The sequence below is a fragment of the Pongo pygmaeus genome, chromosome 3 (genome assembly GCF_028885625.2).
Source record: "Pongo pygmaeus isolate AG05252 chromosome 3, NHGRI_mPonPyg2-v2.0_pri, whole genome shotgun sequence".
NCBI lineage: Eukaryota > Metazoa > Chordata > Mammalia > Primates > Hominidae > Pongo > Pongo pygmaeus.
Genome location: NC_072376.2, coordinates 85,917,350 through 85,932,807, shown reverse-complemented (window position 1 = coordinate 85,932,807; position 15,458 = coordinate 85,917,350). Strand labels below are relative to the sequence as shown.

Genomic DNA, 15,458 nt, shown 5'->3' with positions numbered 1-15,458 from the left:
TTTTGGCTTATTTACATGATGGCACATTTTCAATTTGACCTACTTGATTGCCTTTTAGACGGAATACTTCACTATCTTGTAGACAGTGACAATATAGATGAGAGAGTAAAGAAATAATCTGGCATATTTTAAAGGTGATAAAGATGGAATTGAGAGGTAGTGCTTAAAAGTATTCATTATTAAGATACACTGAATTGGTACAGATATTCTCATTTTGCTTTTAGGGTTGGATATTGATGATATTAATATGATGTTAAAACCTCGCATTAAGAGGTTTTGTTTAGAGTCAGAAGAAGTTAGTTCTTTGATTCAATCTCCAAATGGCACCAAGAAGTTTCTAAGATTAAACACTTTAAGTTGCTTTTGTGGCCTCCCACTTCCATTTGGAAACACCTCGGAGGAAGAATGGCATGTAGTGTTCACAACTCAAAATGAGGCAAATTGAAACGCACTAGAAGTTTTCCATTCTAACTCTAAGCCCTTTAGAGCAATGTATTGTCTATTGTCTTAGCTTTAGCTGTTAGCACGTGTTCTGTTTCATGCCAAACTCTAGTCATACTGATATTCTTTCACTTCTTAAATCATGTCAAGCTCTTGCCTACAGATTACTTTTTCTCACTGTCTAGATTCCTTTCCTACACATCCTTCTTCCCTTTGTGTGGCTAACTCCTACTCATGCGTCAGACTCTAAACGTTCTCATGGAAGTCTAGGCTAGTTAGATTAGATAACCCCTGCTTGCCTGCTTCCGAATCTTAACCAAAGACCATGAGATCTGTAGAGGGAAAGGAGTAGAGCTTTATTTTTTATTATTTTTTCTAAATCTACAGATTGGGGAGGCATGCTTTTTAGGACAAGTGAAAGTGTGCTTTCTGGATAACAAGGAGAAGGTTCAAGATTTTATGAAATGGGAAAATGTTACATATTGCTCTTTGAGAAATTTCATTAGCACTAGTAAGATTTAAGGTTCTAGCAAACTCTGATAGGTAAGTGACAGCAGTGGGCAAAACTAGTCAGAGAGTTTCAGCAGGTTTCAGCAATTGTTAGATCAAACTGGTTTCAGGTTATAGCAGGCAGCTTTAGCTGCCCAGCTTGCAGAGAATTACATCTTTTGAGCAATGTTTTGTGCTGAGTGCTTTTCCCCCACCCCGCCCCCTCCTCGGCCTCCCGACTCTGTTTTACTTGAGTGACAAAAATGATCCAATTCATATGATCAACTTTCATGCAAAGAACTTTGGTACATCTCCTAGCAATATTTTATTAAACTTACTTATTTCTACCTGTTTTATTTACTTATCAATGAGATACACAAGACGAGAAACTGAAAAATGGGAGTGGGACAAGGGATCTTGAATTTGAAGAGGAGAATATAGAAATGAAGTTTAGGCAGAACACTGAAGAAAAAGAAGCCCGGCAGGAAAAAATCCTCTTCTAAAGGTGTTTCTAAACAGTGAATACCAGGTAGAATTTTCAGTTGGTTCCTGCTGGTGCGTCACTTTTAAATCTTGCATTGATTCTATTATGCTGAATACCTATGTGTTAATATGCACTGGGAATTATAAAAGAGACCAGAGAGATTAAAATAGCAACTATAGGTACCCAGAGCAATTGTTAAGAAGCTAAGTGACATAGGAAAAGCAGGTTGGAATGTGAACTAACTAGTGAGAAAATAAGAGAAGACTTTCTTCCTCACTCTAAATGTCCTATAGCATATTTTCTAAACATGAAAGAAAGAGGGAACCCTTTGTGACTTCAGATCATCTGGAATATGCAAACCTGATTAATGAAAGTATCCCAGCCTATGACTTCCTTGCAGTCTTTAGATGTCTTACTAATACCAGTGTTTTCACATAGATTGATTGGCTTTGAATCAATTCAATAAGCCACCTAGTCTAACTCTTTCTGTCAAGGCTAACAGCTATAATTTTCTCTAAAGGCTACTGGGAATGAGACCCCAATGCTTTAATAAGAGTGTGTCTCAACTTGTTCTTCTTCAAAGATGTCTCAGATGTTTTTGAACCTTTCACTTCAAGACAAATTTTAAAATCGTCTTGACAAGTTACATACATAGATTTTGGAAATTATATTAGAACTGCATTGGATCTGTAAATTAATTGGGAAATAAGTGACATCTGTTTTACAAGATTTATTTCCAATTCATGCAACATGTTATATTTACCTTATTTTTAGGTTTCCTTTGATGACTTTTTTGTAACTTTTATTTTAGGTTCCAGGGGATGTGGGCAGGTTTGTTACATAGGTGAACTCCTGTCACGGGGGTTTGTTATACAGATTATTTCATCACCCAGGTATTAAGCCCACTACCTAATAATTACCTTTTCTGCTCCTCTCCCTCCTCCCACCCTCCACCCTCAAGTAGACCCCATATCTGTTGTTCCCTTCGTGTTCATGGGTTCTCATAATTCAGCTTCCACGTATAAGTAAGAACCTGCAGTGTTTAGTTTCCTGTTTCTTCCTTAGTTTGCTGAGGATAATAGCCTCCAGCTCCATCCATATTCCTGCAAAAGATATAATCTTGTTCTATTTCATGGGTGCGTAGTATTTTGTGGTGTACATGCATGTACCATATTTTCTTTATCCAGTCTATCTTTGATGGGCATTTAGGTTGATTCCATGTCTTTGCTCTTGTGAATAGTGCTGCAATGAATATATACATGCAAGTGTCTTTATGGTAGAATGATTTATATTACTCTGGGTATATATGCAGTAATGAGATTTCTGGGTCAAATGGTAGTTCTGCTTTTATCTCTTCAAGGAATCGCCATACTGCTTTTCACAATGATTGAACTAAGCTACAGTCCCACCAACAGGATATAAGCATCATTTTTTCTTCACAATGTCATCAGCATCTGTTTTTTGATTTTTTAATAATAGCCATTCTGACTGATGTGAGATGGTATCTCATTTTGTTTGTGATTTGCATTTCTCTAATGATCAGTGATGTTGATCTTCTTTTCGTATGCTCCTTGGCCACAAGTATGTCTTCTTTTGAAAAGAATCTGTTCATGTCTTTTGCCCATTTTTTAACGGGTTTTTTTTTCTCATAAATTTGTTTAAGCTCCTTATGGATACTGGATATTAGACCTTTGTCAGATGCATATTTTGCAAATATTTTCTCTCATCCTGTAGGTTATCTGTCTACTCTGTTGATAATTTCTCTTGCTGCACAGAAGCTCTTAAGTTTAATTAGATATCGTTTGTCAACATTTGCTTTCGTTGAGATTGCTTTTGTTATCTTTGTCATGAAATCTTTGCCCACTCCTACGTCCAGGATGGTATTGCCTAAGTTGTCTTCTAGGGTTTTTATAGGATGATCTCCAATCTTGGGGGTTTAATAAAGTATAAGAATATTCTTTACACATTTCTTACACAGCTTTGTTAGATTATTTCCTGTTGATTTAAATGATGATGCTAGTTTATACAGTATGCTTTAAGCTGCCTTTTCTAATTGTTCCTGGTGTACAGAGAAGCAATTTGTTTTTATAAATTGTTTTCATATCCAGCAAAATTTTTTAAAGTTAATCAATTATCTTTATATAGTCTTTTCAGTTCTACCTTTTATTTTTTTCTTTCCCAATTGTTACTTTTTAATATCTTTGTTCCTATCTTCCTGCATTGCCCAGGACTTTCAATAAAAAATTGAATGGAAGTGGTGATAATGGAAACCTGTTTTGCTTCAATTGTATATATTACTATTTTTAAATTAACTCTTAAGTCTTGAGTATGCTGTGATTTTTGTTTGTTTTATTGTAACTTTTTTAGGTTTAAAGTAGTTTCCTCTCATTCCTAGAGGATTTTTTTTTCTTTAAAATGTTTGGATGTTAAGTCATATCCCAGGTTACTTCTGAATCCATTGAGATGATTGAGTTTTTTCTCCTTTACTACCTTAATATCATTTGTCAATGTTTGTGAATTTCATTAATTGATCTTCAGTTATTTAAGTTGTATTCAGTTATTAAGTTGTATTGTTTGTTATGATGTATTAAAATCTTTAAATGTTTTTGTCTTAATACTGTGTTCTTTAAAAATTTTTGTAATGTGTTTTTATGAATGAGTTCTGATAAAATTGTGTGGCTTACTGATTTTTTTCTTAGTAGAAATATTTTAAAATATTGATTAATATGCCCTTGTTATTGAATTCTATAGATGTTTTTTAAAATTCTTGAGTTAGATTTGGAAATACGATATTGTAGAAATATGTCCATTAATCTCTTTTCAAATTTAGTGCCGTTAATCATAGTTTGTTTTATTTGCAATTCAATTTTATCAATTTTATTAATCTTTCAAAACAACCAACTTGTGCAAATCCTCTGTTGATTTATTAATGGTTTGCTCATTTCTTTATTACTTTTCTATTTTTATTATTTTACTATCCTTATTCTTTTTTTCTAATATAATCGTTACAGTTGTAAGTATAAAATACTTACTAGTAATATTAAATTAATTTCATTAAACAGTTTATGTTTTCTATTGCTGCTAAAGAAAGTTACCATAAACTTTGTGGCATAAAACACCACCAATTTATTATTATAAACCTTAGGATTCTGAAGGTCAGAAGTTCTCAATCCAAAGTGTAGATATGTTATGTTCTTTCTGGTGCCTCTAGGAGAGAATCCATTTCCTTGCCTTTCCAGCTTCTAAAGGCACCTGTATTCCTTGACTCCTGGGCTTTTCCCTGTAACACTTCTTTTCTTTCCATGATCGCATCTCTTTCTCTGTATCTAACCATCCTGCCTTCCTCTTATGAAGAACCTTGTGATTATATCAATTACATCAGGCCCACACAAATACTCCTGGATAATTTCCAATCTTGAAATCTTTAACATAATCACAGCTGCAAAGTCTCTGGCTGTGTAAGGTAACATATTCAAAGATTTCACGGGTTAGAGCATGAACATCTCTTGGAATGCCATTACTCTATCAACTGGACACACATTTTGATACGCAGTATTTATATAATTGTATTCTAAAATTTTTTGAATTTTCATTCTGATTTTCTTTACACAGACAACGTATTTAGAAGTGTTTATTGTTTTCCAAACATACGGGCTTTTTAGTACTTATATTTTTGTGGTTGAATTCTAAATTAATTGAAAAATATTTGGATGATGTGGTCTATATAACATCAATTCTTTGAAATTTGTTGAGACTTGTTTTATGCCTCAGAATGTGATAAATTTCATAAATATTCTATGGGCAGGGTCTGCTTCATGGGTGTGTGACCTGTATACTTGTACAGGGCTCATGTTCAGAAGGGTTCCATGCATGTGTTACTGATTTGCTATCACAACTGTTACGATTACATTTTTAACAACTTTTGAACACAAGTTCCTACATTTTTATTTTCCATTACACTCTTCAAATTATGAAGCCGGTCCTGTCAATAGGGACTTACACAACAATGTATATCCTAAAGTTGTTATCCACCATGTCTTATACATATCTCTTAGGTCAGGCTTGATAATGTGCTGTTAAAATTTGCTAAGCCCATGTTGCTTTCTGTCTTCTTGGACAATCAGTTACTAAGAGTTTATTGGAAGTCTCCTATTGCGATGGTTTGTTTATGTGTTGCCTGTTCCTTCTAGTTATAAGAATGTATACCTTATATATTTTTGATATTCTTTTATTAAGTGCACAAAAGTTTACAACTGACAAATATTCTGACAAATTGAACATATGCCAGCAACAATACCTCTCAAGAACAAACTTGGAATTAAGCTTCCTTTGGACAACCAATGAGAAAACTTGTCTTCAGCAGACCATTACTAAACTAAATTCTAAGGATGTCTTTGTGGCAGAAAGAAACTGGTATAAAAGGCCTGAGACATAACATGGGAAAGAATGGAAAACAAATGAATTGATAAATATTCAGGTAAATCTACATACCTACATACAAGCAGACTTGTGGAGCTCCTAAAAAGAAGTGAATTTGAAATACCCAGCAACAATAGCATGTGAGCTAGAAGGTGGATAAATGTAAAAGTTCTAAAATCCTTGTTTTTTGAGTAGGAATATAAAGGTAAATGTTGGTACACTGGATTTTTTGAAACATCGATTGTTATTTTTCATCATTTCCAGAAAGATTTTTGCCATTGTCATTTCAAATGTTGTCTCTGGCCCTTTCCTCTCTCTTTTGCTTGTGACAATCCAATCAGACATCTATAAGAGCTTACACCTGTATCCTCTACACCTTTCCACTTCTTTCTCCAAATTTCTACCTCTTTGTCTCTAAGAATTCCAAAAGTTCTTTGGTTCTATTTTCTAGTTTTCTAATTTTATTTTCAACTGTGTTTAATTTGTTATAAAATTTATCCACTGAAATATTTTAATTAAATAATTATATTTTTACTTCTCAGAGTATTGTTTGATTTGTTTGCAAATATGCTTAGGCTTTAACCATATTTTAAACTTCTTTGCCTCACACGTATCAGTTTTACTCCTCAGTTACTGATAAGCAACTTATAATATGTACTCTCTTTCCTCTTTAAATGTCCAGCTATGCTAAAGCACACAGACATATAAATTGGTTAATCGAAATCTGAAGACAGACTTATTAGCAAGATAGTATACACTGGGGAGTTGAAAACATTTCCAACATTCTGTGGAGGACACTACTGTTTGTAACCCATTTCTGGAAAGGAGTTCTGTTTTCTAAAAATAAAAGTTTGTAATTTTCCATAAACAAAATGCTAAGGGGAAGCATTTATGTTTTCTAAATCAAAGTATAATTTTAAATATAAACAAAGAGAATCCCAATAAGCTAAAACTAAAAAAAAAAGACAAACACTTGATTACTTTGATAACAAATTATATTTTAAATGTTTCATATTTACTTTTATATTTCCTTACAATCAGAAACAGTAAAAAAAAATTTGGGGAACACATAAAAACATCTTAAAGTTAAAAATATAAAGCCTTGTATTACAAAATGCAATCGTTTAAATAATATTATAAGAATCTATTTGTACATAATAAACAAGTTTCAACCAGCGAGAAATTACTAATACTGACTGTGGAGTTTTGGCTGTTTTAATAGTTCTAACTCATTATTCCGTAATTCCACACAGCACTGCCAACACAGCTGGCAATGACAAGACTGGGAGTATCAAACTAGGATTGTTAGTTCAATTAAAATTTCAGATAAACAATAACGTACTTATACTAAAAAATTATTTGTTGTTTATCTGAAATGAAAATTTAAGTGGGTACCCAATTGTTTGTTTGTTTAGTCTAAAAACCCTGATCGAAATTTATCTAATAAAACATCATTTAATATCTAAAATAAAATAAATTTACTGTAACATCTTTATAACTATTCAATCAATGATTCTTCATCTTCTATTTTTCCAAATTCTTGCACAAATATTTCATGCTTAAATAAATACATAAATAATAAATAGGTAAATAAGTTACACTTGAAAATAATTTATGTTATGATGAAAAAACTTAAAGTGCTTCCACATGTCCTCACAACATCACTGTGAGGTAAGATGGTGGCTAATACTTTTTCCACTTAGAAATAAAGGAGAAACCAAGGCACAGTGGAACAAGGACTTGTGGATCCTGACTAGCAGACTAGGGTTGCCAGATTTAACAGAAAAAAATCCAGGATTTCCAGCTAAATTTGACTTTATGGGAAAATTTATTGTCCCATCATTTTTATGTGATGCTTCAAATATCACATTCTAGCAAACCCATTCAATTCCTGAAATTAAAGTTCAGATATTCTCTTGGCCCTTGGCCTCAATTTTGTTATTTGTATATTCCCCCGTGTAATATCTAGGAAAATTCTTATATTTAAAAATTATTTGTTTTTTTTTGTAGATTCAAATAAATGATATTTTACATATAAGTATGTTCTGGATATTGCATGGTACAATGAAAAACTATTCATTGCTTACTGAAATTCAAATTTACCCAGGAATCTTGTATCGCATCTGGCAACCCTACAACAGACCCACACAATGCATGAAGTGTTGAAGTAGATTTGCTTGAAGTTTCACTGGCATCTTCACTGATTCTTGGATACCATAGAAAATGAATTTTTTTTATGAATTTTGATTCTCGGCCCTAAAATAAAATTAAAAATATAAAGATGAGCTATGTTTAATAAGAAGGAAAGTAGGGTTCTTGAAAACTCAATATAGTCTTTGACATTCATGTGTTAGAAATGCTCTATATTCTCAACTATAAATAGGGAGACCAAAGAAGTTATCATCTAAAATAGGACACTACTGGGAGTGACAAGGAACTTTACTAAGAGTATAGGACACAAGCTTAAACCCAGAATTTCCTGGGCAAACTATGTATGGTCTTTCTGGTCATGAGTACAACAAACTCACTATTGATGCCATTTTTTTTTTTAACCAAAAAGGCAGATACCTAATGATGATTTTTAGCAGCAGAAAGAAATTTATAGCCTGACTTTGGATTATATGTCTCAGGATAAATGAAGAATTTAAATTAAAAATATATATAACTTACCTCTTCAAAAACTTCTCCACAACCCTCTGCACCCAGTTTTCCTTGGGGTCCAGACAGAGCTCTCTTCCATCGGAAAGCTTTACACTGAAAGAAGAAAGAAATGGTTCACATTAATATTTAGTTTTTCCATTCAAATCACGATTCCTTAAGTCAGGCATAAAGTCTAAGTCCAAAATAACATTCATAGTAGTTGCGGAAGCTACCATATTTAAATGTCATGTAGACAAATATTTTTATTTTGTTTTGTTTCATTTACTACTGCAATCCTAACACCTGGAACTTTCCTAAATATTTCCACCTTCCTTAATTTTAAGTTTGCTAAAACAAAATATCTAATCTTTTTTAAAGTACTTACATAATTTCTGTATTGGCGCAGTGTGGTCCACTCTCAATCACTCTCAGTTCTTTGATAAATTTGGGATGGAAAGGTTTGGAGTACGTCTTTATGCACTGACATCTAAGTTCTTTAGCACTCCTTGGCAAAACTGCACCTGTTGGGGGAAAAAGTGATTAAGGATTGACATTATCAACAGGCACAGCTCTGCCAGCTACTTCCTTTCTAATTCCAATATGATTATTTGGAGACTGTGGAAAGCATCATATTTCTAGTAAACTCATTCCTGAATATTCTTCTAGCCCTTGACATCAGTTAGTTCTTTGTTTTAAAAAACAGTCATAACTGACAACATTGAATGACTTTCTATATAAAGAGTTAGAGTTCTTTTTGTACAATATCTGCATCTTCATGGTATTTTTATCTGGTCAATATTGCATAATCCTCTGTGATACCACAGTGTCATTTATAGTAGGCAAGCTAAGACTCTCCAACATAGAAATTGCCTTCAGAAAGAATTAACAGAAATACATAAATAAGTTGTACTTGCCTGGTCTATAATCAGGGTGTCTTTAAACCAGACAGGAATTAATGAAAAGTCTGAGGCTTGTCAATGAAATACTACAAGGAGTAGAATTGTCTGAGTTACCTTGCTCAACTCAATATTAATACATAACAGAGGTAACCGTGGTTCTCAATAGGGCATACTGTAAATTACTTATTTATGTTAAATATATGCATGCTACATGGTATAAATTATAAAAGCAGAATGTCTATATTGATCAAACTTTATACTTTCCTAAGTGTTATATGTAGTTTTTTTTAAATCTTCAATTTAACATTAATTGACTGCTAAGATTATATTCTGTTTCTGAATAAAAAGGATGTTTGTTATCAAAGCATCAAGAATAGCTTTGCTGTCTGAGGATCACATTTAGACACAGGAAAACTCTGTCGGTCAGAAAGATGTGCTTACCTTCACACAGAGCTGCAGAAATCAGGAAGGCTGCCAAGAGAGCCACGGCCAGCTTGGAAGTCATGTTTGCACACAGTGAGATGGTTCCTTCCAGTGGTTTCTTCCTGGCTCTTGTCCTAGAAGCTTGTGCGCTCTGCTGTCTCTGAAAGTTTGTGCCTTATGGAGTGCTCTGGTGGCTTTTTATATCATCGCCCCACTAGAGAACTTATGCACCCTCATCTTTTCATTATGTCAGAGGAAATTCCACGATTTGCAACTGATGGCCCATCCCCTCAGGGCAAACCTGAGTCATCACACTTCCTATTTGTTCCTTATCAAATACGCAGTATGATGAAAGTTTTCTTTGATCTTTAAAATAATTTAATTTTAATATACAGCTTTTAAAATACTGAAGCTCCACAATTTGGTGAATTATCAATTGTATCCTTTTTTATTTCTAGATAACTTTATCATAGTACCACGTGACAGATATAGTACTAGAGTGGCAGGAGTTAGAACAAGATCATGGATGATTTTCTTTTAATGGCATAATTATTTTTTTTCAGTTAATTACAGATGCTATCATGATGGTGAAGATAAGCCAGCCAATCATTTTATTGGGGAGATAATTTATAATAAATCTTTTTCTAAGCATTTTAGAGAGTTTCTAGGAACTGTTACTGCTCTTAGGGGGCATACTACAACTTTTCGAAAGATTTAGTTTTCTAATGCATGTTAACAGAGTGAAGGGGCACAGGTGCTTCACATAGAAATCAGTTCCACAAACATTTATGGAGTAACTTTCTGAGTAATGTGGGGGATCTAGAAATAGATAAGACTAAGTACTTGTTCTTAAAGAGTTTGGTCTATCAGAAGAAGAAAGCAATGTAAGGACTGACTATATAGCAGAATAGACAAGTGGTACTAAGACATTAACTCCAGTGTGGGCATAACAGCAGAATCTTCCAAAGGCAGTTGGAGCAGGGTATTGAGAAATAGGAGGGCTTCAATAGAGGAAGGTGAAAGAGAACAGCACATTCCAGGTAGGAACACTATTCAAGGCCACTCAAGTTGTAAAGTTAAAGTATGATTATGCTCCAGGAAGTGGTGCACTGGAGCTGCTTGGTTGGGGTGGGAGGGAGGTGTTATCTAACAGAAAGTTGTATGCTTAGTGGAAAGAGCATTTGGGTTCAAACTCTGGTTTAGCCACCCTTGCTTCATGCTCTTTATCCAAGGACACCAGGACTGACCTCTGAGGACCCATGATCACCAGCAAAAGGGATGGAGTGAGAAATTTCAACGAATCATAAAAAGGTGGCTTTATGTCCTAGTGTCCTGAAGAAAAGAATCCAAGACCTTTCTTGCAAGATCTTGGATTCTGTAGATAAAGAGCACCAAGGAAGAGTTCTTATGATAGTAAAAGTCTGTTTGCTTCTGGGCAAGTACACGATTTATAAATAATTCACTTTGGTGTAACAGTTCTTCATTTTCAGAAAGTACGACAGAGCAGTGAATTTGCCCACACTGTGAACACACTGTGGAGGGGGAGTGCCATTTTCAAATGCTTTCCAAAAAGGTTTGTCTGTTTCTGCACAATCATGTTTCTTTTTGTTGTCTTTCTCCAACCAACCTAAGACTTGAGGATAAAGTAGTGCCTGGGTTACACTGAATTCTATAGCAAAGTAAATGTTTATTCTATATAATGTAGCTCCTATAGTTTTCAACTCTAGTATTTCAGAAACTCCATTATTAATTTAATATGTGTTGTTTATCTGCTAATGTCACTTATTGTAGGAGATGTGAATGCTATGTAAATAGATATGGTACCTGACTTAAGGGAGTTTGTTGTCTAGTGCAGAATATGGACAATTAGTTATACAAGTAAGTAAAATACAGTGATGAGTGTTACAATACAGGTAATTACAGGAAGTTCTGGAATCAAACAAACATGATCCTTGAGGCAGTTTTGATGAATGAAGGTTTTCTGAAGAAACAACTTCAAAAGTGTTACCTATATTGTTAATGAGGAGAAGAAAGACCAATGGGACTGCTTTGCTAGTACAGGACAGGAAGTACAGGACAATGAAATGTAGGCGAACATGGCCCATTTGGGTTCCTCAAACTATTTAGCATACGGAACACAGTGCGTGGAGTGACAAGAAGAGAAAGCTTGGGCCGGATATGTAAAAAAGACCTGTATCTTAAAGAAAACTCCAAGTTTCTTTGCTTCAGTGATGTTGGCATGTTTAGCAAAGACACATTCTCATATGAACACAACCTGGCGTGACTGATTCAGTTCACTATCATTAAGACTCACTCATACAGCATCACTAAGACATTCAGAGTTCTGAGGCAGAACATTCAGAATTCAAAGAAGCAAAGACTTCTTTGCTTTTCCCTAAGGGTTGCCTTTGTATTTGTGGTGAGCCCCACTTACATAGACACCTCGTTTTCCTCCTTATTTTCATGTCACTGTATCTCCCTCTCATTCTCTTCTCATGGGCCCACCTTTATCCTGATATCATCCTTAAAGGTTGAGCTAATGAGTTCTACTTAACCTTGATGCTCACATTTTTTTTAAGAATGAAGCCTTTCCAAGGCAAAAAGACCTCTTTTGCAACTGTTGTTCATCTCTCACAATGTAACCTTCAGTGCATTATGTCCTAGGACCCTCTCCATCAGAAGTGGGGATGGACAAAGATGAAGTGACTACAGGAGCATTGGTTCTATCTTGTCTCACTTCTGTAAAGATAACGATTTGAGGCCTTGCATAATGAGTAGAAGGACTAAATGGGCTTAGGTGGAAAAAAGCAGGACTAAGTATCCTTTTTAAGGATATTCTGCTTTAAAATAGAGTAAAGTGGGGTACAAAGTTTAACTAAAGTGCCACGCTACACATAAATACAAATGTTTTGTCATCTTCTAGAGATGAATGCAGAGTGAGTTCATGAGACTTAACTGTTTATTTACGTCCCATTCGGCTCCTGAGCCATAAGAATCATTTGATGAGCAGAGAATAGCACCTAGAAATCCTCATTAGACGTTGACGAAGTCTATCACCCAAGAAAGAGAAGAGTTCAAGAAAGAACAAAGACGGCCGGGCGCGGTGGCTCACGCCTGTAATCCCAGCACTTTGGCAGGCCGAGGCGGGCAGATCACGAGTTCAGGAGATCCGGAGATCCAGACCATCTTGGCTAACACGGCGAAACCCCGTCTCTACTGAAAATACAAAAAATTAGCCGGGCGCGGTGGCGGGCGCCTGGAGTCCCAGCTACTCGGGAGGCGGACGCAGGAGAATGGCGTGAACCCAGGAGGCGGAGCTTGCAGTGAGCCGAGATAGCGTCACTGCAGTCCAGCCTGGGTGAAAGAGCGAGACTCCGTCTCAAAACAGAAAGAACAAAGACAAAGATGGCCTCTACTTTTCCCATACTGGTACATAACTCTTCCATCATACTCCATGAAACTGGGTGTTTCTTAGCTATGCAAAATCATCTAAATCCCCTCCGACCCACGCCATGGGAATTTTAGAATTAGGACTTTTTTGTAAGCCTGAACAAAGTTGTATTCATATAACAAAGCAAAATGTGTTGGGCAAAATGTGGTATGAGCTTTGATGTGAAATGAACTTGGGTTTAAATCTTGTTCCATGGTTTATTAATCAGCAGATCTTGGGCAAGCTGATTCTATGCCCATTGTTCAACTCCTGCTGCTAAAATCTGAGATCCCTTGAGAGCTGCATTTCTCAGTCTCAGGAGACGTCTCAGCTCTCACCTGGGTTTTTTTCCCCTTTGAGGAAATTAGTCCCAGCTCAGCAATCCTCTAGGTTAAAAGAATCATAAACAGAATGCTTAACATATATTAGTGAGTTTGACTTACGATGTTGTTAGTGTTAAGAGTCATAAACATAAACATACTGCCCACCAAAATTTTAGTCAATAAAAGTCAGAGTTAGTGGAAAGATTTAAAACGTGCTCTTAGCCCTGTACTTTGTGTATGTGATAACTTGATCTTCTCTAGTACCTCAAGACCATTTCAATTCCATCTCCAAATTCAAATGTCTCCAGTTAACAGTTTGTAACAATACTGAGCAAAGTTGGTTCGTGTTGCTAAAAGTGTCCTATCTTTTAAAGAAAAATCTTGGTAATTGGAGAAGCCAAACAGCTGAACACATTGGATTTGAGCAACATCAAGTCAGAATAACTTAAATTTAAGGGTATGCATGGGTGTTGGAATAAGACAAACCTGCCTTCAAGCCCCACCCCTCCACTTATTATTAGCCAAACAATCATAGGCAGTTCTTTAATCTGACTGTGTCTCAGTTACCTCATCTGTAAAAATGAGAATAACACAGTTCCAAAGGATCACCATGAGAATTAAATGAGGAAACATAATGAAAATGCCCAGAATGGCACCTGGCACATTGGAGGTACTCAATAAATGTCTGCATCTTTTTCCTCTAGACTATCACTTCAGTCACCCTTATCTTTTCCTGGAGTTAGAGGACTACATTTCTTTTTAAAAGCTTACCACTCAAAAAGTAAAGCTGTATTAACACAATAGATCTCTTAAAGCTTATGTCTAGATGCTTTATTTTCTTCCACTATATAAGCTTTCTTTTTTAATGCCTAATAATTCCATTCGCATTCACATGTAAAAAAAAAAAATGTACTATAATATAACCATTAATATGAATGCCATTTCTAATACTATCCAAATCGGTGGAGTTTGGAGTTTGAAGTTTGAAGTTTAGGTTTAGGGGAAGACACCAGTTGTGTAAACAGGCATTTATTAAGGACTTAGAAAAGCTAAGATCAGCCAATCTTCAATATGAAAAAAAAAATCAAATGTAAATATTTACTTGTAGCTATTCCTTTTCTTTGTTAAATTTATTAAAAAAAAAAAAAAAAAAAAAAAAAGGGCTCGCTGTAGTGGCTATGCCTGTAATTTGGAAGGCAATTCAGGTGGAGCACTTGAGCCCAGGAGTTCAAGACCAGCCTGGGCAACATGATGAAACTCTGTCTCTACAAAAATATACAAATATTAGCCGGGCGTGGTGGTGCATGCCTGTAGTCCCAGCTACTCAGGAGGCTGAGGTGGGAAGATCACTTGAGCCAGGGAGGTCGAGGCTGCAGGGAGCTGTCATCATGCCACTGTACTCCAGCCTGGATGACAGAGAGCCTGTCTCAAGAAAAAAATAAAAGTAAAACAAAATTATGCGTAGACCTAATTTCTTAATTAGATTTATTCTAAAACATTTAGGCATTATTTACTCCAATGTTTACACAAAAAAAGGTATCTTTGACACGACAGTGATCACATTAGGTGTTACTAGGATTTCTTTCCAAAAAGATAGGATATGAGATCACTTGGCAAAAAGGGAAGTTGCTATTTTAGAAATGAGTGAACTGATGCGTGCATTTAATTGTGTCTTGTGGTAAACAAGACTCACACCAAGCAATAAGTCAAATGACTAGGGGAAAAAAGAAAAGTTTTCATGCTGGTTCAAAGGTGGTTATGATTCTATAGTGATATGTAGTGATATTTTTCTTATTTTCTCAAAAGTTTCTTTATTATTTTGATCTATTATTTTTATAAATGTAAAATTTTTAAAAGCTCAGTTGCGATAAAACTCTTAGCAACTTGAAGAAAGTGACTTAGGGAAAAAA

At 35.0% G+C, this 15,458-nt stretch overlaps 1 protein-coding gene across 1 annotated transcript; it reads right to left on the bottom strand.

Annotated features, from left to right (window-relative positions):
• Positions 1–6,812: 6,812 nt before the first annotated feature.
• On the bottom strand, positions 6,813–10,831 carry CXCL8 (C-X-C motif chemokine ligand 8). Its single transcript, XM_054486492.1, has 4 exons — positions 9,814–10,831; positions 8,859–8,994; positions 8,504–8,587; positions 6,813–8,089 (listed from the first exon to the last, which is right to left on the bottom strand). Exons 1-4 carry the CDS (start codon positions 9,875–9,877, stop codon positions 8,068–8,070), a joined length of 306 nt encoding a protein of 101 aa, XP_054342467.1. The 5' UTR covers positions 9,878–10,831; the 3' UTR covers positions 6,813–8,067.
• Positions 10,832–15,458: the final 4,627 nt, after the last annotated feature.